Here is a 25,215-nt window from a genome sequence, read left to right as displayed (position 1 = left end):
TTTTATTGATAAACTCAAAGACTTGTAACTTTATGTAGCGCTGTTATAGTATAATGTAATTAATAATTTTTTATATCATAAAAATCACTGTTTGATATTTACAGTTACACCTCCTTAAAAATTAAAATGTGTAATCTTGAAAAGAAAATAAGTTAATCTATTTACTCTCTACATCCCAAATTAATATAGTCACTTTAGCTTAGAAAAATTATTCCAAAGTAATTTAAAATTCAATATTAAAGTTGGTAATTATTTCTAACTATACTCTTTATATTAAAGAAGAATGCACAATATTTAAGAAAAAACAATCAATCTGTTTACAAAAATGATTGAATCTTCGGATGCCTCGAAAATGATATGAGGTGTTCGAAAATAATTGTAGTTGAATAGGAAAATCACTATGACTATAGTGATTGGTAAGTTTATCAAAGACAAAAATAATTTATTAAATTGACGTGATACTAACTTAATGAACTATACATTGTATTTATTGTATATTTTTCTTAATAAATTAGAAAAGATCGAGCTAAAACGAGAAAATAGATAAGGTAGTGATATGATGGTATCATTTTATTTTCTTAATTAAATATAGAAAAATAAGATTAGTGTAAGGTGGGTTATGAGCAGATGTCATGTAGGTTAGAAAAAACAGTAAAGACGTTGAAAGCAGAACAAGATTCACCCCAACTACGCAACCTAAAATTCTCTTTCATATATTTAAGTATTGTACTATATGTTTCATATATAGTACTCCCATCCATTTTCATCATCTTATAAGAGACCTTCTTTCTTTTGTTTGTTAACCTAGCTAGACGTTGTTCTATCAATCTCAGGTACAACAATTTAATTTAAAGTCTCTCCAAACCCGCCCCTTCTTCTTCTGCTGCTGCTGCTATCGATCTTAAGATTAATATAATACTCATGATATATCGATCTGCTAGGTTAAACTTTATTAATTAATTTTATGTGTCTTTCATTAAAGCTTGTTATATCGTGTGTGTTTTTTAGTGTATGCTGTATTTTGGGGAGGAAATTAAGAATCAGTTGATCAAGCTACGACTATTTATACGTAGCACTCTATTATTGGAGAGTCGAGATCGTTCGATCGATCGATCATGTGTAGCAGAGGGCATTGGAGACCTCATGAAGATGAGAAATTGAAAGAGTTAGTTGCCAAATATGGACCTCATAATTGGAACGCTATTGCTCTAAACTTGCAAGGCAGATCAGGTATCGATCATGAACATCCAGCTACTCGATCGTTCGTTCAACAATTAATACTACTTATTATGTTTCAATTTGTTTGTCTGATTTTTATTTTGGCACGAAGATTAAGAAAGTAGATAAGATTTTTGAATCTTATAATCTTAAATTGAAGGTATATATATATAAATGAACTAAATTATCAGTTAATCTTATGATACTACATATGTCATGTAAGTTTAAACATCATATGGTAGGAGAGGGAGTATTAGTAGTATTCTTATTTTTCTATTTTCTTTATTCTACCTGTATATATTATCTTCGGTACGGTATTCTATTTATAACATGTCTCTAGGGCTTCAAGTAATGCATGCACATAAATCACAATATTGTTTGACTCTGATAACATGTTAAGAAAAATAGGTTTTGAACTTAATTTAACTCAAAATGTTAGCTCATGAGGTGATTGATAAACATTAACTGTCTAATACCATATAAAGAGATCATCCCACCCATAAAGAGCTGATATGCAACTCAACAAAAGTAAACCTAAGAAAAAATTAGTGAAATATAATATCAACCATATATACATAATTAAAAAATAACTTTAACATTATATATACAATATAATTTTTTTTTGCACGAAAAGGGATTAATTTGGATGGAACATAACCTCTTACACCCCTAACTCCGCCCCAGCATGCACGAACGCACGTCTGATCACCTAAATGTGTTATACATAACATACAATTGCTTCATTTAATAGGTCACAAATTCCACCTATTATAATGAATTTAATATATATCTAGGTGTGTGTATATATATAATCATCATGTGCAAATGAGGTATATGTATTATGATGTTAATTAAATTGTTAATTTTATTTTGACAGGGAAAAGTTGTAGGTTGAGATGGTACAATCAATTGGATCCAAGAATCAATAGGAGTCCTTTCACAGAAGAGGAAGAAGAAAGACTTCTTTCTTCACATAGAATTCATGGGAATCGATGGGCTATGATAGCTAGGTTATTTCCTGGACGTACTGATAACGCTGTGAAAAATCATTGGCACGTTATTATGTCCAGAAAATGTAGAGAAAGATCAAAGATTTATTCCAATAGAGCTGCCCAAAAATCAACAAACCAACAAGACAATAATAATAATAACAATAATATCGTCCAAGATATCAGAAAAAGAAGTTGCATTGATCATCATCAACAATTGTTACAAAGATATACAAGTAATTGTTACCAATTCATGACTACTTATGATGATCATAGTTCCTTTTATCCGAAGGAGTTTCATTTCAACCACATGATTCCTCTCCATTTCAACATGGATCAAGGTATACATAGAGTTTTTATTTTCTCTCGTCAAATTATTCTATTTTTTTATATTCATGATGGTGTTCGGTTGGTCAATTTTGTTAGTTTCTATGTATTGAAAATGAGGATAATGACTTTTCTAGTAGAAGTACGTAAGGAAAACAACTTTCATTGAATAGCATTTCACATTGATTGTGTCATCTTCATTCTTATAGCTCCCATCCCCACCTCCCATAGTGTTTGTCTAGATTATATATATACAAATGCTTTTAATTAGGATAATATTTTTCTACTAATATATATATCGTCTAATACAAGCAAACAAATTTTAAAAATCCACTTATTTTTCTTCTTATGAATACACCCTTAATTTCTTTGAGTGATTTGATTTTTATATAGTCCAGGATAATCTAACAAAAGATGGAGAATAATATGGATCGTTATTTATTGTAGTTACGTTATAGTTTAGATGATTCATGCATGATTTGACAGTGTATAAATTCTTTTACGCATCATAACTATTATTGTGTTGAAATTGCAGATAAGAATGAACAAGCACTGGAATGCTATGATTTTTTACAAGTGAATAATACTGCTGGCTCAAATAAAAGTGAAGTGATAGATCATATTGCACTTAGAAGGGGTACGGATGAAGAAGTGGAACAAGAAAATGGCATTGATAATAATAATATTTCTTCACAAAGCGAAAAGGCTCCAGTGAGATTTATAGATTTCCTATCAGTTGGAGATTCATCCTAATTTCTTTCCTTTTATTTTTTTTTAATCGTCTATGAGACAAAAACTTCTCATTGAAAAATTCAGTGAGGACAATATTTATAATTCTGTTTTACAAATTTAGGACCTCTAACTGGACTGGATGAATCCTGTAAAATTATATATGAAGCTTTTTGCATGCATAAGGGACGTGTATGGCATGGATATTGTTATAACTCTGAGTTGACTTTGGAAGAAGAATGAGATGGGAAAGATCAGTTATATATTGTGGTTTCAACATTTGTATGAATTATTAACATTACCTAGAGCTGATGTACCACATATAAAAATGGTTCATATATATCTTTACCGTTAGATAAATGGACAAGATACTCTTTTCGTCTAACAATAAGTGAAAAACTTAATTTAATTTTTTTTTTGATTTCTTATTATATTTAAACAAAAATCCATGTAGGGTACATTTGATCCTTCTACCAAAGTTTGAGGGTATATTTGATCATTATCGCAGGTGATTTTTTTTTTACTTTTTAAATTCAACGATTGATTTGAATTTATTATTTTGATGATCAAATTTTTATTCGTCACTCATCTTCTTATAAAATTTATCATAAATTCCCCAATTTTTATTTTTTCACAAATACAATAAATAAATTATAATATAACCGTAAAAAAATTACCCAATTTTTCCAGATATAAGCTACCAATTGCCATATATTGAATAATGGTTATGTTATGCTAATTATTGCACATGCTTGTCATGCAGTGCCAATTTCTCAACAATTATTCTCTTCTGTCATTTCTTGTAAAAGAAAAAAGATTATTGAGCTGCATATATTGTATCTAATCTTCTAAAATACAGATTTCCTATTTTAATTTATTTTTTTAAAAAAAAACTTAGAAAAAGTTACCAAAAAAACAAGTTTTTAATGAAATGATTTATAGAAATCTAATATAGTTGAGTATATTTTTGGTATGCTTCAATTAACAATATAATATTTTATGGTAACAATATAAGTTTCATTCAGTGTTCATGCCACGCTGAAAATGAGTTGATAATTTGAAAAATATTATATTGACATTGGTCAAATCACACTGAATGTGTAAATAATTTCTACTCCGTAGTTGATAAAACTTAAATTCATTAATAAAGTTTTAAACTAAAATTCATTAATAATAAAGTTTTATATAATTGATAATTTTGCGCATTTAACAAGACATTGGGTGTATCTGGCTGGACCTTTCACCTGCAAAAGTTTTTCAAAAAAGAATATTTTCATCGCAGATTTTGAAATTAATTTTAAAATATTGTGTCAAGTTATCTATAATAATTAATTACCAAGGAGCATGTATATCTTCTTCTTCTTCTTTGGTTAGAAGAGGAACATATATATCTGTAATTCTGTATAATGCATGTCATTTGTTTGGTTCACAAAACCTGGCCCCTAAAAGAATGGAAAAGTTACAACTCGATATTTTTAGACAATTTAGTTTTCAAAACGGGTAATTATATAAATACTAGCAAATGAATGAAAAATATTTCATAATTTACATCTATTAACTAAATTACATAATCTACAATATATACCTTATAGATGAGTAAAAGATAAATCCTTTTGGATGTGGTAATTTTCCTACGGATGAAAAAATTAAATCTGATAGTTTATATACACAATATAAGTTTCCTACATATACACAATTTATGGTAGCAATATAAGTTTATATTCTTATGGTAACAATATATGTTTCCCACATATACACAATATGTAAACATATGCAACTGAAGTGTACTGATTATATATACTTCAATTATGTTGATAAATTAGATGATCAAAGTATATATTTACGTAATTTTCACTTAAGGATTGCCCTACCAATCCCAATTGTGAGTTGCACGGGGCAACCCTTAAGGGGCCAGGCAATTGGAAGCTAGGAACATAGGAAACTTACATAGATATTATATTAAGAAAATATTTATCATTTATAATAATAACATTTTTTTTACTGAATACTTATAATATATTTATAATACAGTTTTAATACATATTATTGAGAATAATCTATAAAACACATATAATACGAGTTTTATTCATAGATAATACATTTATCACATATTTTAATACACTTATAATACATTGTGTCAATTTCTTACCAAACAAGTATAATATATTTTAAAACACTTATAATATATATATATATATATATTGCATGCATAATTCAATTTTAATACATAGCAGATTTATCATAAAAATATTATGTATTGTTATATAAAAGTATCGCTTAAAATCAATAATTATTTATTAAAGAGTATTCATTCAAGTAATTTTTTTGGAAATTTATGGTTAGCCGGGCTATGGGTGGGCCATCCTGAGCAGATGTGGGCCGATCAGCCCAACTAGAGAATGAGTTTTGAACGTTCTCATTATAAGAAGAGAAATTTATGTAAATGTACTATATTGAAAAAATATTTATCATTTATAATAATAATATTTTTTTCACTGAACACTTATAATATAATTTTAATATATATTAGCAAAAATAATTTATAAAACTCATATAATACAAGTTCTATTTATGAATAATACATTTATCACATATTTTAATACACTTATAATATATTGTGTTAATTTCTTACCAAACAAGTATAATATATTTTAAAACACTTATAATACATTTATATTGCATGCATAATTCACTTTTAATACATGCAGATATATCATAATATTGTTATATATTGCTATGAATGGTAATAAATAAAAAATATCGCTAAAATCAGTAATTATTTATTAAAAAGTATCTTTTCTAGTAATTTTTCCTTATAAGAATGAGTTCTAAAGATTCTTATACATTATATTAAAAAATAAAAATAAATAAGGTTTAGTCAATAAAAAATTTGGAAAGAAAAAGGTTAAATCTGACACAGTAAAATTCAAATTGTACTTAAGTGTAATAATCTCTCCTTTTCTCCCTTTTCCTTTGGCTTAAGAAACGAATCTAATAAAGAAGCACAACAATACGTGTAATATATCACTTTACTTTTTGCACAATATATATTCGAATTCTCCGCATATCGGAAATTTTAGTGCATCAAACTGTCATTTTTTATATATTTGGTTATTTCAATCTAAGTTAAAACCTTTTTATTGATGATAAAGTGGTAGAATTTTATTAGGAAAAAAACCTTGAATAAGTATTTTTTAATAAATAATTATTGATTTTAATAATATTTTTTATTTATTACTCCTATTTCATATTAACTGAATTTCTAGAGCTTTTTTCATTGTTCAAAATAATTGAATTGTTCAAAGTTTAAGAGAAGTATTTGAATCTTTTTTCATATACACTTTGTATTAATAAAGTTTTATAATTTTCTAAGAGTTAAAGTACACTACTTACAAAGTACACTACACTACTTATAAAGTACATTACTTATAAAGTTATACTCCAATAAGAGATTATTTGTGATTTAACATTTAATCATCTCTATGAGGTTGATTGAACAAAAGGGTAATAGAAAAAAATATGATTCAAACTCTATCCTTGAATGCCTTTCTTAATATATGTGTGTATTACCTTAAAAATTCAGTTAATATGAAATAAAGGGAGTACCATTTATAACAATACATAACAACACTATGATAAATTTCCTATGTGTGAAAAGGTGAATTATGCATACAATATAAATATATTATAAGTGTTTTAAAATATATTATGCTTGTTTGATAGAAAATTGACATAATATATTATAAATGTATTAAAATGTGTGATAAATATATTATCCTTAAATAAAACTTGTATTATATGTGTTTTATAAATTACTGTCTGTAATATATATTAAAACTGTATTACAAATATATTATAATTTCAAATAAAAAAAATATTATTAATATAAATAATAAATATTTTCTTAATATAGTACATCTCTATAAGTTTCCTTTTTATTAGTATACTTAGCCCATAAGATAAAGCCCAAAATGTAAAACGTTTTATAATGAATAAGTTTTGTCCGTCCATTTGTATATTAATTGGACGTACTAGATTAAGTTAAAAATCTATAAATTGGTCCCTCCTAGTCAAGTTACCACACACTATATAATTTTTCCAATGTGGTAACTCAAGTAAAAACAAGCGTATAAAAGCAATTTTACTGAAAAAAAATAAAATATCTTGTTCGTGATTCTACAATAATGGCATTGATACTGGGTATATATCAATATTATCATTTCAATATCTTAGTGTGTATAATTTGACTTATGTTATGTTATGTTATACATATTAATAAAATATTAAAAGAGAAATATTTTTGCACTAGAAGATATATTTAGAATTATTTTTAAGATTATATGTAGTATTTTTTTAATGATCCTTGCATTGGCGCTCTTAGTTTGTCTATTTGGAATATTACTACATAATAATGTTGTATGCTATTAAATTCTACACAAAATATTAAGACCATCAAACATCATGCAGATGATATGATTTGAAAGTCTAAAAAAAACATAATTTTCTTTGTAAATAGTATGTCATGATAATTTTATTGTATTTAATTTTTGAAGGTGAACCAGATATATTGGAGCATACAGATTGTAATATCATTTCATTAGGTACGTAAAATTTTCAGCCTACCACAAAATTATATACGTTATTAATATTATTCTTTATTGTTTAGCCTTATAGTTTGTCTAGCCAAATTTCTAAAAAGTCAAACGTATTTTTTTCTCTAAAATATTTCAAAATCTTGATCAACCACATTGTAGCTCTAATATTGACAAAAGTTTTTTTTATATATATAATTAATTAAACACAAAAACTGTTGCTCAACTAACATTTTTGACGACAAAAGTACTTGTCATAAGTAGTGAATTTTAAAAGTTTGATAAAGTAGGCTATTAGTTAGACAAATCGAAGTGATCATCTTCGAAGTAATATTGCCCTATTGTATATTTCCTCCGCTTTATATTAATTTTCAAGATTATTAGAAATGTTATTTCACAATATTTGTCATTTTATAAAATTAAGACAATAGTAATTATTTTATCCATTTTATTCTTAATATTAAGTGTTTATGGAAATAATTAATATTAATTGCATAACATTAAAACTAAAAATTAAATTAGAATAGTTCAAAGTGGTGATTGTTATTATGATTGTTCAAATAACAACACAATTAACTTAACTTTGTTTGCAAACAAAGTGCAATTTATCGGAGAGAGATAATAATAATAATAATAATAATAATAAAGTATCTTAAGAGATGTGCAAAAAAATGTGATAGCTAGTACGGAGAAACAATAATGAAAGACTCGTTCTATAACCCCTTCGTTTATATTTATTTATTTATTATAGATTTTACACACTCTGTAAGAAATAATAATAATTATAAGTCTTTTATCTTAACACTCATATTAATTGACATGTAATTTAGATCATGAAAATTATTTGAGGAATATATAACTAATATTGAGGGTCTTAAGAAAATTATCTTTTATTAAAATTGACAAATAAAATTAAAAATTAATATTTTTAAAATAGTAAATAAATAAAAATAAATATACATAAACGAAGTAAAGTAATAATGGACAGTAATATATTCACGAGAAGAATGATACCGGCTAATAAATATGTATTTAATAGGTAATAAGTATGTATATAATACAACAATTAATGAGAACACAAAAGTAGGTTTTGTTAGTGGGTAATAAGTAGATGAGTAACGTATAAATGAGAGTTACAACGTGATAATTGAGTCTTGTAATTATGACTAATAGAATATGGAGTACTCTTTGAACCCAAAAAAAAGCTACTATTAAAATATTATAAAAATTCCTACACCTTCAAAAGAAACTTCTCATAACTAGTTCCCTGTGAATGACACTTTCATATTTAAGACTTCAAAAACTTTGAATAAAATAATTGATATATGCTACTTCATTTCTAAACAAACATCTTTAATAGACCCAATAACAATATATCATTCCCTACTTACCACATACTTTGTCTTACATTTTTATGTGTATAAGAAATAATTGTTCTTCTCATTTTAATCCGCCTAACATGTTCAAATTTATTAATCTAACATTATTGAATTTAAAGTGAATTCAATGTTTCTATTTCCGATCTTTTAAAAAAAATATATATATATCATGAACGAACAATCAAATCATTTCATTTAATTCTTAGATGGTCATGTTCTGATAGTGTTCCAAAAGCTAATTTGGTCATTTGCACAATAAGGAAACTTGTAAAAAAACATCCAACCCCTAATTTATTGCTAAAATAAAAAATAAAGTCCCACTAAAATAATTTAATACACTCCTTGTCTAAATTAGTTGTCATTCTTCTTGCTTTCAAAAGACATCTACATCCACCTGACATTTCCCTTCTCAGAAAAAGGATATTAATAATTAATATATTTAACCCTCTATGACAAACATTGCTGTATTAAAAAAAAAGTGGCTTTTACTTTGATTGGATATTGTTTTTATTTGGCACATAGCATAAAGTTAGAGTAATTACTTAATATGTTTATTCAATGTTTCTATAAGCTAAGAGCCAAATGACACATGCTACAGTCCTTATAAAATGTTCATGTACCAGATAATATTTATTTATTACTTTTGACGTTTGAAAAAGAGATATTTTTTTAAAAATAAATTAAAAATTATTTAAAACTTGAAATTGTGTTTGAAGTATGCATTTAATTTTTTAAAAAATCCTTCTCTTGAAAAACTAGTCAAAACTATTTTTTTTCCATACTTAAAACTTCTCTTCAATTTTATTTTACTTTTTAAAAATAAGTACGATGTATAATCAAATTTAATTTTCTTTGAAGAAAAGAGATTCACGTCCAAACGAGTTCTAGCATAAAAGTTCTAGGTAAATAAAATATTTTAAGTAGATTATAGTTGTATTGTTAATCAGAAAATATTATTTTCAAAACAAATATTATTAAGTATTTTTTTTAACTTGAAAATCCCTTTTGACCTATAATCCTGATATGAGAAAAGAAATCTCTAGCAATTACTATGAAAGTAATCTTCAAAATAAAAGAAATTGACAGTTTTTTTTAAAAAAAATCTCGTCTTTGGTAACTTATAAAAAATTATAATCATAGTAATCCTTCGATTAAATTATTTCAATCATTTTTGAGCACTTCATATTTTTTTTTCCGAAATGCTTATCCACTATATCTATCTATGGAATAGTCTAGTCCAATATTGCTTGTCCTTAAAATATCATATATACACTACTTAGGAATTGTTTTGTTTGTATTACAATTTACAAAGATAAAATGAAAAAAAAAGACAAGTGGATGTAAACACAAAAAATTTATATTTTGTCATTTTAAAGTCGGTTTGGATTAACTTATTTTAAGTAATTTTAAGCCTTTTTTAAATTAAAAAATGGACTTATTTTAAATTTTATTCAAATACTATAAACAAGTTTTAAAATAATTTTGGCTTAAAATTTTCTTTAAAAATAGACTTTGTTTTTACCTAATTACACAAACACTCTACCATACTTACTAATTCTTTCTATATTTTAAAATAATTACATATTATCTCACTAATTAATAATTTTATATCAGATCTCAAGTCAGATACACCTAAATACATGTATTTTTGCTACCAGATTCCCTATAAAATACAGAGACAAATGGAGAGAGGTGAGAAAGAGAGGAGATAGAAGAGAGACGAACGAGAGAGTTTGTGTATATATGTTCTAGGATACAAGATACATTCTGAAATATAGATACATAATGCGACCAAGAGAGTCAGTGTATCTCATATAAATGCAAATCCACTTTGGTACATTATATTTAGAATAAATTACATCTAGTTTTGACCTCATGTATCTGAAGACTAAAATCTGACATAAATGATAATTTCAAAAATTTACGAAAAGACACATAATTAAATCTTAACCTTATAATTTGCTCTTAAAAATAAGCTAATCCAAACGGACCCTTAAAATATCAATAAACTAATAATTAAAAAAAAACAGACCACTAACCCATTCATCACGTCATCAATCCACTACCCCCCACAAAAATACTACTCCATGAACTCCACTAGAATCATCAATAATTCAATACTGTATTACTTTATAGAGAATATATGAATACTACGAGTCAAATAACAAATAATTACACAAACATCATAATAAATATTATTTTATTTTATTTTTGTTTTTAAAGAGTGTTTGAATTTAGTTTTGGGAGATTGCTTTTAGTTTTGTTTCGAGTTGGCTTTTGTTTCTCTGTTAAAAAATATTTATAAAACTCCAAAACGATTTTGACGTTTACATTGATTAAATCATCACACTGAAATCGATTAATGCATGGACAAAATATATTCTCTTGCTGGATAGTAAACAAATTAATAAAGAGATCAAAATTTCTTGTGGCAAAAATCCAATGATTGCAATTCGTTGATGACGTGAATTTTGTTTACATAATCAGACTATCTATATTAAAAATTGAACTATCAAATCAAATTGAGAATTTTGATAATTCGATAATATAAGATATGATATTTTAAAGTAAAATTTATGAATTGGGATATTTGAATTTGGTTGGGGGTGCATTGAATATAATTTCCTGGCACAGATGCCTTTTAATTTTGCTATTAGCTTTTCTTGATAGCTTCTTACTATTTAATCTTCAATTATATGGTGCATTCATATAAAAAAATAAATAGAAATTACTGAAGCAATCATATTAAAATAATACAATCGACTCTAACTTTAATATGTTATTATTGAATATCGTCTGAATCAAAGTTTGATTTACCGAATCAAATTTAAAAATTCGATATTTGATATCTACTTTTACTATCGGTTACCGAATTATCTAATTAAAATTTAAAAATTCGGTATTTGCTATCTACTTTTAACTATTGATTATCAAACCTAATTAAAATTTGATTTTTTTTGTATTTGCTATTTACTTTTAACTACCAATTAAATTATCTAATCAAAAATTTAAAAATTCGATATTTGATATCTACATTTAATTATCGATTACCGAATACAAAATTAGTTAGGTATATAACTACATAAATAAATATTAAAATTAATAACGTAATAAAAATATCAGTCTGCTATAATAAATTAAATTCCATCAATCCTGTTAAAAACTTACACTTTCTTCGGATGGTTATTAAGTATTGTTCCATAATATATTATATCATATTGTATCGTACTTTATTATTTTAGTGAATACAATGTTTGGATATATTATATCATTTTCGTTCGTTATATAACACATTAAAAATTTGAATGACAAACCTATAGTAAAAATAAGGTATGAGGTAGAGCTATCATGAAAATGTAGAATAAAGAATAAAAGAAGATTATTAAATAATAAGTAAAGACCAAATAGAAAAAAATATCAAAGTAACGACGAAATTATACCAAATCGGTTGTTACATAAAATGAGATTTTTTGTTGTTACGTAACGATGAATTTAAACGATACAATACAATATAATTTAAGTAATAATCAAAATAAATATTATATTTAAACTAATAATACAATACAATACGATACAACAAATAACAATCGTGTTTTATATGAACATTTGATAAAAATATCCAAACAAAACATTTTCGCATAAAGCAAAAACAAATACAAAAAAAAACAAAATCATGTTACAATAAAATAATTTCTTGGGAATCCTCGGTTGCTTAACCCGATCAATTTAGAAGCCAGTCAAGGTCCATGATATGTCCACATCAGCATCCGAGTTGGACTCGTGTCCAAACAAAAAGGACACAGAACGGAACTTGTAGGGGCTAAGTTGTCATTTTAAACGACCTACCCTTGCTTTATAAGACAGAGAGTCTCCATAATGCTTACTCGTATTATCGATTTTCTCTCTCTATAAATCACAGTCTTCACCCTTCACTCACTTTCTCTCTCTAACTCTCTCGGTACTTTTTCTGCCGTTTTTTTATTATTATTTATTTTCTCTGTGTACGTTTCGGGTGCTGTGGTTACTGGAGAGTACGGAATTTGGCTTTTACGGCGGCGACGTCTTTTAAGGTAACGATCGGATTAGGGTTTGTAAGTTTTTTTTGTCCTTCAGGTTTTCAGATTCTGCTGTTAGGTTTCTTTTTGGTTGTATTTGTGCTGAGTTTGTGATGTTTTGTTTTGTATAGATCTGTTCCGTTGTGATTTCGGCTTTGTTTTTTAGTCGATCTGGGTTTTCGTTGTGAGTTTTACTCGGTGAGTCTGTTCATTGCTGTTGTTCTCGTTGAGTTTGCTAAATGATCAGATCTTTTAGGTTATCACGTTTTGTCGTTAGCGTTTGTTTTTCTGTTCTTACAAATGTATTGTAAGTTTAAGACTGTGATAAGGTGAACTCTTTGCTAGGGTTTTCATTGTTTTTGTATGCTGTACTCTTTGGTGTTTTTGTTTTTGAAATATATGTTGCTACTTGGGGTTTGATTTACTTTTTCTTTTTGGGTTCTGAGGAGTTTGGTTATATATCTGCTGAAGTTTTGAAGAGATGGGGCTGCTCTCTGATTTAACATGACTGAATGTTTTTCGATCATTTTTGTTTGATCAATTGTAGGTGATAAGATGGTGAGGAAGAGGAGAACTGAGTTACCTAGTTCTGGTGAGAGCTCTGGGTCTCAAGAAACTGCTGGAGGACAGGGTCGTGGCCAGTATCCACCCCAGTTGCAACAGCAAGGAGGTGGCTACCAAGGTGGAGGACAGGGTCGTGGACAGCGTCCACCCCAGCAGCAGCAACAAGCAGGTGGCTACCAAGGTGGAGGACAGGGTCGTGGACAGCATCCACCCCAGCAGCTACAACAAGAAGGTGGCTACCAAGGTGGAGGACAGGGTCGTGGACAGCGTCCAGCCCAGCAGCTACAACAAGAAGGTGGTTATCAAGGTGGTGGAAGAGGCTGGAGGCCACAACAAGGAGGATATGGTGGCCGTGGTAGTGGGGGAGCTCCACGTGGTGGAATGACCACTCAACAGTCACATGGTGGAACTCCTGAATATTTTCAGCTGGGCAGAGTGACTCAGCAACATCAACAACCAGGTGGAGGACCAAACCAGCAACATGGTGGCATAGGTGGCCGTGGAGCACCTTCCGGTGGGCCTTCTAGGCCACCAAATCCCGAGCTGCACCAAGCAACCACAGAGACTCAACATCAAGTTGTAATGACTACTCAGCCCATACCTTATGGAAGACCAACTGACACATCCATGGAAGTGGGTTCCTCATCTGAGCCCCCTGAGATGTCAGCTCTGCAAGTGACACAACAGTTCGAGCAACTTGCTCTGCAGCCAGAAGCAACTGCAACCCAAACACTTCCACCCGTGTCAAGCAAATCACTAAGGTTTCCGCTGCGTCCAGGGAAGGGGAAGTATGGTACGAGTTGCATAGTGAAAGCCAATCACTTCTTCGCGGAGCTACCTGATAAAGACTTGCACCAGTATGATGTATGTGCTCAAACATCTAAACTTTCTGTTCTATCATAGCATATTTTATATTGTCCCATTGGGTTTTCATTGTTTTGGGTCAAAGGGTCCCGTGGTTTGTCATATCTATTGTTGATCATTGTTTAATGAATTTCAGGTTACTATTACTCCGGAAGTATCCTCACGCGGTGTCAACCGTGCTGTCATGGCACAGCTGGTACTCCTTTACCAAGAATCTCATCTAGGAAAGAGACTTCCAGCTTATGATGGAAGGAAAAGTCTATACACTGCAGGACCCCTTCCATTTGTTCAAAAAGAGTTCAAAATCACTCTGACTGATGATGAAGATGGGCCTGGTGGTGCCAGGTATATAGGGCTGCAGTTTCAAATAGTTGTTTGTTCAGTTTCTAGCAGTTCTGATGTTTGTTTTTTGGTTATTATTTGAAACAGGAGGGAAAGGGAATTCAAAGTTGTGATCAAATTCGCTTCCCGTGCTGATCTTCATCACTTGGCGATGTTTTTACAAGGGAGGCAGGCTGATGCCCCTCAAGAGGCGCTGCAAGTTCTGGATATTGTGCTGCGTGAGTTGCCGACATCTAGGTATGATTTTTGAATACAATGCACGTTTCTGTAGTTTCTGTTCATTGTGATGATGATGTACAGAGAAAAATGTTTACTTGTGAATATCATTCTTATGTATTTCAATAATTTATTGGATGTCAGGTATTGTCCGGTAGGTCGTTCTTTCTATTCCCCTAATTTAGGGAGAAGGCAACCATTGGGTGAGGGTTTAGAGAGTTGGCGGGGCTTCTATCAAAGCATCCGCCCTACACAAATGGGATTATCATTGAACATCGGTAAGCGAAGTCTTGACTTTTTCTGGAGCCGTTGTTTTCTATTTTCTTAGAAGTTTTACTTCTGAAAACTCCCTACAGCAATTAAAATAATCAGATGGTGTTCAATTTTGTGCATCAATGTACAGATATGTCTTCCACTGCCTTCATTGAGCCATTGCCGGTCATTGATTTTGTGACACAGCTTCTGAACCGTGATGTGTCATCTAGACCACTTTCTGATGCTGACCGTGTAAAGGTGAACTTTTGTAATTTTTTTTTGGTAGAATGTTCTAAAGTTTTTGGTCATTGTTTAGATGCTTGTCTTCCTTTTCATCTTAATCATAGCGTGTAGCAGATTGTACTTTCTGGATATGTTGTCTTACTCTGTCAATATGCTTTGTTATGAATGTTGTTTATCTGACATTGTAATCAATGGTGTTGAGCTGCAGATCAAAAAAGCACTTAGAGGTGTGAAGGTGGAGGTTACTCATCGTGGAAATATGCGTCGGAAGTACCGCATTGCCAATTTAACAACTCAAGCAACAAGAGAGTTAACGTACGTGTGCTTAGTTTTAGTTATTAGAGAACTTCTGCACAAGGTCATATTATGTGTAGCTGCAAGCCGTGATTTTTCTATATGCTGCCATTCCATTTTTCTGTCGGAATATCTTTTGATTTTTTCTTGGTGCTGATCCTTGATTTTTCTCTTTGTTTTCCCTTTCGTTTTTTGGTAGTTTCCCTGTTGATGAAAACGGTACTTTGAAATCTGTAATTGAATATTTTCGAGAAACATATGGGTTTGTAATTCAGCATACCCAGTGGCCTTGTCTGCAAGTTGGAAATCAGCAGAGACCTAATTTCTTGCCAATGGAAGTTAGTGCCTCTTTCTCTTTGAAAACTAGTCAATCTTCTTTGATAAAATAATCAATTCTCTAAGCTTAACATATATCATGGTTCAGGTCTGCAAGATTGTAGAGGGACAAAGGTACTCAAAGCGCTTGAATGAGAGACAGATCACTGCACTTCTGAAAGTGACCTGCCAGCGTCCCCAAGAGAGGGAGCGTGATATTCTTGAGGTTAGAGTTCTGTCTTTTTTGTTTATTTATATGTTTTGGTGGAACATATATTTGATTGTGGTATAGTTGACTAATTGATTGGCTGTTTTTTTAATATACAAGTGCAGTGACTGCTGTATGTTAAATTAATTGTTATTGGTGCTTGGTATTTTGTTTCTGACTAGACTATCTTGTCATTTATCATGTTGGAACTTGGAAAATAATTTCTGATCATTGCGTCTATATTTATCAGGGAAAGTTGTAATCAGAACACTGTTCATGACATTCTGCTCATTAAATTTCACTTCAATTTATTTCCCTTTCTATGTCAGACTGTGAAGCATAACGCCTATGGTGAGGACAAATATGCCAAGGAGTTTGGTATCAAGATTAGTGACAAGTTGGCACAAGTTGAGGCTCGTATTTTGCCTCCACCTCGTGTAAGTTAGGCTCTTCATGGCTTTGTAAAATGGATTGTTTGGGGGGGGGGTCTTTCAACCCCTGGATACACCTTTCTTTCTACAATGAGTTATGCGGTGAAGGAGTTTTAGTTAGGATTGGGTAACAAGTGTTTATTTTCTGCAGCTTAAATATCATGATAATGGTCGAGAAAAAGACTGCCTGCCACAAGTTGGCCAATGGAATATGATGAATAAGGTAACTGCTGCTTTTGACACTGTTTAAGTTTCGTGGCATCTGTATGGTTTTAGTTTCTGTTCTGTTAATTGGCACCTGCTGGTGTGTATCAGTAGAAAGCATGCGTTGCATATTTCTTTTATTATTTTTATTCAATGAGAACTCCGGAGGTGTATATTTTAGTATAGACTATCCTGGCAGTTGTCGCGAGACTGTTGTGTGGCTGTTGTCTCTTGTTCTGCTAAGCCTAACACTCTATCTCTTACTATTGACAGAAAATGGTCAATGGAGGAATAGTTGGCAATTGGATCTGCATAAACTTTTCTCGCAATGTGCAAGACAGTCTTGCACACGGGTTTTGCTCCGAGCTTGCACAAATGTGTGGGATATCCGGCATGGTAAGTATGCAGATTGCAGTTTTCTTTTATTTGTCTGTACTTTGGTCTCTAGCTCAATAGTTGATGTTTTACTATCTTGCCTTTTAGAGCTTCAACCCGACTCCTGTTCTGCCTCCTACGAGTGCACGCCCTGATCAGGTTGAAAGAGTCTTGAAAATTCGATTTGCTGATGCTATGACAAAGCTGCAGCCACTAGGGAAGGAGCTCGATCTCCTGGTCGTTATCTTGCCAGACAATAATGGCTCTCTTTATGGTATAAATGACGAACATGAAACTTCTTGTGTTATACAGCAGAATTTTGGATTATAAGGTGGCTATATTTTTTTTCTTGACCAGGTGATCTGAAACGAATCTGTGAGACTGATCTTGGAGTTGTCTCACAGTGCTGTTTGACAAAACATGTATTTAAGATGAGCAAACAGTATCTAGCCAATGTAGCACTGAAAATCAATGTGAAGGTGGGAGGAAGAAACACTGTGCTTGTTGATGCAATATCTAGGCGAATTCCCCTTGTCAGCGACCGTCCTACAATCATTTTTGGTGCAGATGTTACCCACCCTCATCCTGGAGAGGACTCAAGCCCATCCATTGCTGCGGTAGGATGTTTGAGCACTCTGTTATTCAGTTTGTTGACCAAATCGTTAACTTTAGGTGAAGAAATTTGAAATTATTTGTCTTTGTAGGTGGTTGCTTCTCAAGATTGGCCTGAGATTACCAAGTATGCTGGTCTAGTTTCTGCTCAAGCCCATCGGCAAGAGCTCATACAGGATCTGTACACGACTAGGCAAGATCCTGTTAAAGGGACAATGTCTGGCGGCATGATTAAGTATGGAATTTTATTGCGCTCTCTCTTTTCTTGTACTTCTGTGTACTTCCTTGAGCTTTTTGATAGTGGATCAAGCTTTTCTTATTATGATATTCTAACTTTTTGAGTTTATGTTTCCTATTTATGATTCAGGGACTTGCTTATATCTTTCCGAAGAGCTACTGGACAAAAACCTCAGAGAATCATTTTCTACAGGTATGGTGAAATAATGCCATGACAAGTGCAGTATGAATTACTTTTCCTCCTCTGGCTCAACTGAAATGCCTTCTCCTTCAGGGATGGTGTTAGTGAGGGCCAATTTTATCAAGTGCTTCTTTATGAACTTGATGCAATCCGCAAGGTATCTTCCTATTTGTTATTTATACTAGTTTTTTTTAGTTCTAGATTTTGTGTAATCTGCTCATTTCCTTTTTTTCTAATTATAATTGCGACTAGTATTGAACTGACTTGAGCTTAATCAGGCATGTGCATCGTTGGAGCCAAATTATCAGCCCCCTGTTACATTTGTTGTGGTTCAGAAACGACATCATACAAGACTTTTTGCCAATAACCACCGTGACAGAAATGCTGTCGATCGGAGCGGGAACATTATACCGGGTAAGTGTTTTTCTAACTTCTACTTTGGACACCTTGTACTTGATTCTGAATCTTATTGTCAAAATGCAACTGTACAGGTACTGTTGTGGATACGAAAATATGCCACCCGACAGAGTTTGATTTCTATCTTTGTAGTCATGCTGGCATACAGGTAAAAGTTTGCTATCATGGATAACCATAATGGCGGTTGACGTAAGATGAACTGTAATGTTGATGTTTTGATTCTGTAGGGTACGAGTCGTCCAGCTCATTACCATGTTTTATGGGACGAGAACAAGTTTACGGCTGATGGACTGCAGTCTTTGACCAACAACTTGTGCTATACGTAAGTGTACTTCTGAATTTACTGGGTTCTGGAATTGTTCCTATTGAACTCATTCTGATTGTCTCTTTGTGTTCCTCTTTTTAGATATGCAAGGTGCACACGTTCAGTTTCCATAGGTATGCCCTTAAACTTGTTCGCTACATTTAGTCAATTTATTTGTAGTACGTCTCTTTTCTATTTACTTCCTCCAGCAATGGCTCGTTCGTCTTAATATGTCGGTTAATATAGTTTTTATTACTCTTGCAGTTCCCCCGGCCTATTATGCACATTTGGCAGCTTTTCGTGCTCGATTTTATATGGAGCCTGAGACATCTGATGGTGGATCAGTAGCAAGCGGAGCTGCTGGCAGAGGGGGTGGTGTAGGAGCTGCTGGAAGGAACACGAGAGCACCAGGTGCTGGTGCTGCTGTTAGACCTCTTCCTGCTCTCAAGGACAGCGTGAAGAGGGTTATGTTCTATTGCTAGAGTCTCTCAACAAACAAAAGCTCCTTAAAGATGATCAGTTGGCATATGCATGCTTAGGAGCCATTCTTGACTCTGCTATTATGGCTTAGCATGCCTCTTTGGTTTCTGTGTTTTGCGATTAAACATAATTTTAACTGCTTGATTTGTGCCCCAATATTTGTGACAATGTTCCCAGAAAACTATTTAATGTTTATGGTTTTGAGCCGCCTTCCCCCAAGATTAGTATAATCATTTGGAGTACTTCAGAGTTCCCCACAGCCCATCTAATGATGAAGTCCAAGCAAGTTTTTTTTTTTAATGTTTTGTTCCATTTTATGTCTTGCATGCATCAATACTTCTGTGGTTTCATTCCCCTCTCCCCCAATTGTCTACTCCTAGTATTATGGCAAGATGTCAGTCCTAAACTTCTAACTGAAGATTAAATCATGTCGTTATAAACCTTGCATATGATCTATTGGGCTGGTGTAGGCTGTTCTCTGTCTTCAAAGAATCTATTGTCTTGGTTCTTTCAGATGAACCAAGTTGTAGGAGCCATTTATAAATGCAATAATAATAAACACTATAGTCATCTCAATTACAACTTAAGATATATCATACGCAATATCACTGCGTGAAAGTGAATTTGTAAGGTGAAGTTTCGCACGTAAACTAAGAAAAGAATAAACCTCAACAAAGACAAGGAGGACAAAAAGAAAATAATGGAAGCACTTGAAAAGTCTGGAGGAAAAAGGCAAATACAAAAACAAGATTTGATGGTATACAAAGAGGGAATTCTTTACTTTGTCTCCATCTTTCTTGCCACTTTTGGCACAAACTTGGCACCATGGAATTTCTTTATCTTGGCTTCTACACTCCCTCATAGGCGGATATCATATTCCCTTTTCATGTGGTTACTCTCTCCTTTCATTCAACCTTTCCTTATATAAAGCATTGCACCATCATTTGTCACCAAGCATCAAGGACCCTCACAGCAAGTTCATCCTACTTTCTTCGTTGAACTCGTTATCACAATGGCTACTACAACAGTTGCTGATAGCATGCCTGATGCTTTGAAACAAAGCCGATATCATATGAAGAGATGTTTCGCTAGGTGAGCACCCTTGTTCCTTTTTCTCCATTCTAGGCGTTTATTTCAAATCCTAACTAGTATGTTGTTTTTCGCTTCATTATTGGATGTGAAAGGTTCATTGCCACGGGGAGGAGGCTGATGAAGTTGAAAAATTTAATGGAAGATATAGAAAATACTATTGAAGATAAGGCAGAAAAAACCAAAGTCTTGGAGGGTTCACTTGGACAAACTCTGAGTTCCACACAGGTTAACACCATTTACCAACATAGTTGAAACAAAAAAAAATTGATTGCAAGGACTCATGATTATCTTTAAAATGTTCAGGAGGCAGCTGTTGTGCCACCTTATGTTGCCTTTGCAGTAAGGCACAATCCTGGCTGCTGGGATTATGTCAAAGTTAATGCTGACAATCTCTCTGTGGAAGCTATTTCACCCAAAGAATATCTCAAATTCAAAGAGATGATCTTTGATGAGGAATGGTAAGGGGAGATTGTATCATTGTAAAGAACACTTTGTAACATTCAAGATTATGTTTGATGGTTGAATGTGTAATCAGGGCAAAGGATGATAATGCACTGGAAGTAGATTTTGGTGTTTTTGACTACTCTAATCCTCGGTTAGCCCTTTCTTCTTCTGTCGGGAATGGGCTCAACTTCGTCTCAAAAGTTATGTCATCAAAGCTAGGTGGAAAGCCAGAGGAAGCCCAACCTTTGCTTGATTACTTACTAGCTCTTAATCATCAAGGAGAGGTATGTAAATCGAAAGTTCAACTTTCTTTCCTTTTGAGGAATGATATAATTAGATGTAAAAAAATTCCTTTTAAACATTGCAGAATCTAATGATCAATGAGAATCTGAATAGTGTCTCTAAGCTTCAAGCAGCACTGATAGTAGCTGAAGTTTTTGTATCTTCGTTCCCCAAAGACACACTGTATAAGAACTTTGAGCATAAGTAAGCTTCTCATATGCTTCCATTATGATACGTGATTTACCAAGAACATGCTGCCTTTTGATTCTTTATGTTTATGAAAACTTTAGGCTAAAAGAATGGGGATTTGAGAAAGGATGGGGTGACAATGCCGGAAGAGTAAGAGAGACAATGAGACTGGCTTCTGAGATACTCCAAGCTCCGGATCCCATAAATATGGAATCCTTTTTCAGCAGGCTTCCTACTACTTTCAACATTGTTATCTTCTCCATTCATGGTTACTTTGGCCAAGCAGATGTTCTTGGTTTGCCCGATACTGGAGGCCAGGTCTATGTTACATAGCATTTGATCTCCTTTTCCCTCAAGTACCTTTAGCGACTCTTGCATTGTTGAAATGACATTTGTATTTAACAGGTTGTTTATATTCTTGATCAAGTAAGAGCTTTAGAGGAGGAAATGTTGCGAAGAATCAAGCAGCAAGGCTTAAACGTGAAGCCCAAGATTCTTGTGGTAAGTTATGGAAAAATTTGCTTAGCAAAGTTTTGAAGATCAGTGAAGGGATTAAGATGATCGAGATCTTTGATTCTTGCTTTCATGATGTATGCAGGTTACTCGCCTTATACCAGATGCTCGAGGGACAACATGCAATCAGGAGATGGAGCCTATACTAAACTCGTCCCATTCACACATCCTGAGAATCCCATTTAGGACTGAGAAAGGGGTTCTTCGTCAATGGGTTTCTCGGTTTGATATCTACCCTTACTTGGAGAACTACGCCAAGGCAAGTGTTCTAGAAGAACCTTTCACCTATCCATACGTTTTATTCCGTATTTTGAGCTAACCAGTTTGAATTGTCACATATCTTGCCAGGATGCTACCACTAAGATACTTGAGCTCATGGAAGGTAAACCAGACCTCATAATTGGAAACTACACTGATGGAAACTTAGTGGCATCTCTATTGGCCAACAAGCTTGGAGTTACTCAGGTTCCACAATTGATCATTTTGGCTGATCACTTATGTTGCATTATTTTCTTGATAATTAATCGGAAAAATCTTATAAAATGATAAAACTTTAGGGTACCATTGCTCATGCATTAGAGAAAACGAAGTATGAAGATTCCGATGTCAAATCGGAGGACTTTGATCCCAAGTATCACTTTTCTTGCCAATTTACTGCTGATTTATTGGCAATGAATGCTGCTGATTTTATCATCACCAGCACATATCAAGAAATTGCTGGAAGGTTAGGATTATCGGTTTCTGTATTTATAGGCAACTTAACGATTATACTGCATTGGCCAGCACTAAAAACCGCCACTTTCCTACTTCAGTGAGACAAGGCCTGGACAATATGAAAGCCACACAGCATTTACAATGCCAGGGCTTTACAGAGTTGTTTCAGGTATCAATGTCTTTGATCCAAAGTTCAACATTGCTGCACCTGGGGCTGAACAGTCTGCCTATTTCCCCTTCACTGAGAAACAGAAACGATTCATTAAATTTCATGCTGCTATTGAGGAATTACTTTACAGTAATGAGGAAAACAATGAGCACGTGTAAGTCTATTTTCCCCAGTTTTCTATTCTAAGCCCATTCCAGTGCTTATACCGTATATTTGGTACTTATCGGAGTTGTTTTTGTGGAACAGTGGATTTCTTGCAGACAAGACAAAACCGATTATATTTTCAATGGCAAGATTTGATACAGTGAAGAATCTAACCGGCTTGACTGAGTGGTATGGGAAGAATAAGAAGTTGCGGAACTTGGTAAACCTTGTTATCGTTGGGGGATTCTTCGATCCATCAAAATCAAAAGATCGAGAGGAAGCAGCTGAAATCAAGAAGATGCATGAGTTGATTGAGAAATACAATCTCAAGGGACAGATGAGATGGATAGCAGCTCAAACGGATAAATATAGAAACAGTGAGCTATATAGGACTATCGCGGACACTAAGGGAGCTTTCGTTCAACCAGCTTTATACGAAGCATTTGGACTGACCGTTATTGAAGCAATGAACTGTGGATTGCCTACATTTGCAACCAATCAAGGAGGACCTGCAGAAATCATTGTCGATGGGATCTCAGGCTTCCATATTGATCCTTACAATAGGGACGAGTCGAGCAATAAAATAGCTGATTTCTTTGAGAAATGCAAGGTTGATTCTAAATATTGGAACAGGATATCAGAAGGAGGTCTCAAGCGCATTGAAGAATGGTAATTAACTAGTTCCAAAAATCTTATCATCTCGTCTTCTCCATGATGTTAAAATTATTGCTTTGATGCAGTTATACATGGAAGATTTACGCTAACAAAGTGTTGAACATGGGATCAATCTACGGATTCTGGAGACAATTCAATGTGGGGCAAAAACAGGCCAGACAGAGATATTTTGAGTTGTTTTACAATCCTCTCTTCAGGAAATTGGTAAGTTATATATATATATGTTGATTTACAATTACTAAGATCCTCAAAATGGAACAATAAAACAAACATTGACTATGTTACTTATGAAATTTTACAGGCCAATAACGTCCCGATCCCACATGAAGAGCCCTTGCCAGTTGCAACATCAGATAGTACTCAATCCCAAGAACCAAAACTACCACTACCTGTTCCATCAGCTGTAGCAAAACTTCTGCCATTACCAACGTAAGTTCCCTTCGCCACGTACCATTTAACTTTTTTCTCTACCTAGCAGAGGCGGATGCAACCTATAAATAACAGTTTTTTGATGGACTGCTAGACTTTCAATAATATTAAATTTCGAACTCATGATCTCAAAAGTACAATGTGTTCAATACAAAGAGCTTTAAAGATGGACAACATTAAGTTTAAGTCTTGGATCCATCTCTACTACTTAAAATGTGTTTCTTAATACAAGTAACGAAGTTGATTTTTATACTTATCTTGATTCTTGGTTCAAAACAGAATTGCACCTCAGAAAAAAGAACAAAAACAAGAAGAGAAACAGCTTGATACTACTACATCAAGAACCGAGATCATGCAGCATACTAAACATTGGCTTTGCCTATGTGTTTCTGCTTCGATCATCGTTTATGCTGTGGTGAAATTGTATCGTCTAGTGAATGATCGAAAATCTTAATAAGTTCTCGAAATGTCAATGAAATAAAAGGGAGATCAACAAAGTGAGAAAATCTTAGCATATGTCTTAGCTTGTTCAATTGAGTGTTAATAATATTCTTGTACTGATGATCAATTACATTAATAAAATTAATTACCACGCATTTTGGTTGCATTGCATCTTGTGACATGGTTTCGTTTGATAGTTAAGTGGCTTCATTAATAGTTTAATAATTGAAGGAATTGATTAACAGCATTAGCTGAGATCAGATGGTAATACTTTTTTTTCTTCTAAAGTTCA

General features: G+C 32.3%; 3 protein-coding genes and 1 long non-coding RNA gene across 5 annotated transcripts; all 4 read left to right on the top strand.

The window, feature by feature from the left end:
* Positions 1-768: 768 nt before the first annotated feature.
* Positions 769-3,478, top strand: LOC129895732 (transcription factor MYB54-like). Its single transcript, XM_055971490.1, has 4 exons — positions 769-833; positions 1,009-1,230; positions 2,096-2,548; positions 3,070-3,478. Exons 2-4 carry the CDS (start codon positions 1,116-1,118, stop codon positions 3,285-3,287), a joined length of 786 nt encoding a protein of 261 aa, XP_055827465.1. The 5' UTR covers positions 769-833; positions 1,009-1,115; the 3' UTR covers positions 3,288-3,478.
* A 3,882-nt stretch (positions 3,479-7,360) lies between these two features.
* Positions 7,361-8,247, top strand: LOC129896214 (uncharacterized). Its single transcript, XR_008767925.1, has 2 exons — positions 7,361-7,463; positions 7,817-8,247. It is a non-coding gene; the product is annotated as an uncharacterized LOC129896214 (long non-coding RNA).
* Positions 8,248-13,116: 4,869 nt separating this feature from the next.
* On the top strand, positions 13,117-20,148 carry LOC129894275 (protein argonaute 1-like). 2 transcript variants are annotated; one of them, XM_055969887.1, is made up of 23 exons: positions 13,117-13,304; positions 13,421-13,487; positions 13,837-14,717; positions 14,854-15,062; positions 15,147-15,296; positions 15,420-15,553; positions 15,679-15,788; positions 15,982-16,088; positions 16,267-16,405; positions 16,492-16,608; positions 16,920-17,027; positions 17,173-17,244; positions 17,499-17,621; positions 17,709-17,874; positions 17,958-18,217; positions 18,305-18,447; positions 18,580-18,642; positions 18,724-18,787; positions 18,909-19,044; positions 19,122-19,195; positions 19,275-19,369; positions 19,454-19,485; positions 19,616-20,148. In XM_055969887.1, exons 3-23 carry the CDS (start codon positions 13,845-13,847, stop codon positions 19,831-19,833), a joined length of 3,393 nt encoding a protein of 1,130 aa, XP_055825862.1. In that variant the 5' UTR covers positions 13,117-13,304; positions 13,421-13,487; positions 13,837-13,844; the 3' UTR covers positions 19,834-20,148. The 2 variants fall into 2 exon arrangements, with proteins under 2 accessions (XP_055825862.1, XP_055825861.1); XM_055969886.1 differs by lacking the exon at positions 13,421-13,487.
* Positions 20,149-20,394: 246 nt separating this feature from the next.
* On the top strand, positions 20,395-25,078 carry LOC129894276 (sucrose synthase 5-like). Its single transcript, XM_055969888.1, has 15 exons — positions 20,395-20,923; positions 21,016-21,148; positions 21,227-21,381; positions 21,459-21,651; positions 21,735-21,853; positions 21,940-22,156; positions 22,244-22,339; positions 22,437-22,610; positions 22,700-22,816; positions 22,909-23,075; positions 23,164-23,388; positions 23,481-24,047; positions 24,119-24,257; positions 24,355-24,482; positions 24,762-25,078. Exons 1-15 carry the CDS (start codon positions 20,844-20,846, stop codon positions 24,934-24,936), a joined length of 2,685 nt encoding a protein of 894 aa, XP_055825863.1. The 5' UTR covers positions 20,395-20,843; the 3' UTR covers positions 24,937-25,078.
* Positions 25,079-25,215: the final 137 nt, after the last annotated feature.

The sequence above is a fragment of the Solanum dulcamara genome, chromosome 7 (assembly GCF_947179165.1).
Source record: "Solanum dulcamara chromosome 7, daSolDulc1.2, whole genome shotgun sequence".
NCBI lineage: Eukaryota > Viridiplantae > Streptophyta > Magnoliopsida > Solanales > Solanaceae > Solanum > Solanum dulcamara.
Note: the sequence above shows the minus strand (reverse complement) of the source record. Positions and strands in the feature narration are given on the sequence as shown.

Bases quoted from the DNA above. Each gene is read 5' to 3' on its own strand.
- LOC129895732 (XM_055971490.1), top strand. From the start codon at position 1,116: ATGTGTAGCAGAGGGCATTGGAGACCTCATGAAGATGAGAAATTGAAA. The intron at 1,231-2,095 runs GTATCGATCATG...TTATTTTGACAG, and splicing joins AAACTTGCAAGGCAGATCAG to GGAAAAGTTGTAGGTTGAGA. The intron at 2,549-3,069 runs GTATACATAGAG...TTGAAATTGCAG, and splicing joins CCATTTCAACATGGATCAAG to ATAAGAATGAACAAGCACTG.
- LOC129894275 (XM_055969886.1), top strand. From the start codon at position 13,845: ATGGTGAGGAAGAGGAGAACTGAGTTACCTAGTTCTGGTGAGAGCTCT. The intron at 15,789-15,981 runs GTGAACTTTTGT...GTTGAGCTGCAG, and splicing joins CTGATGCTGACCGTGTAAAG to ATCAAAAAAGCACTTAGAGG. The intron at 17,622-17,708 runs GTAAGTATGCAG...CTTGCCTTTTAG, and splicing joins TGTGTGGGATATCCGGCATG to AGCTTCAACCCGACTCCTGT.
- LOC129894276 (XM_055969888.1), top strand. From the start codon at position 20,844: ATGGCTACTACAACAGTTGCTGATAGCATGCCTGATGCTTTGAAACAA. The intron at 21,149-21,226 runs GTTAACACCATT...TAAAATGTTCAG, and splicing joins AAACTCTGAGTTCCACACAG to GAGGCAGCTGTTGTGCCACC. The intron at 22,611-22,699 runs GCAAGTGTTCTA...ATATCTTGCCAG, and splicing joins ACTTGGAGAACTACGCCAAG to GATGCTACCACTAAGATACT.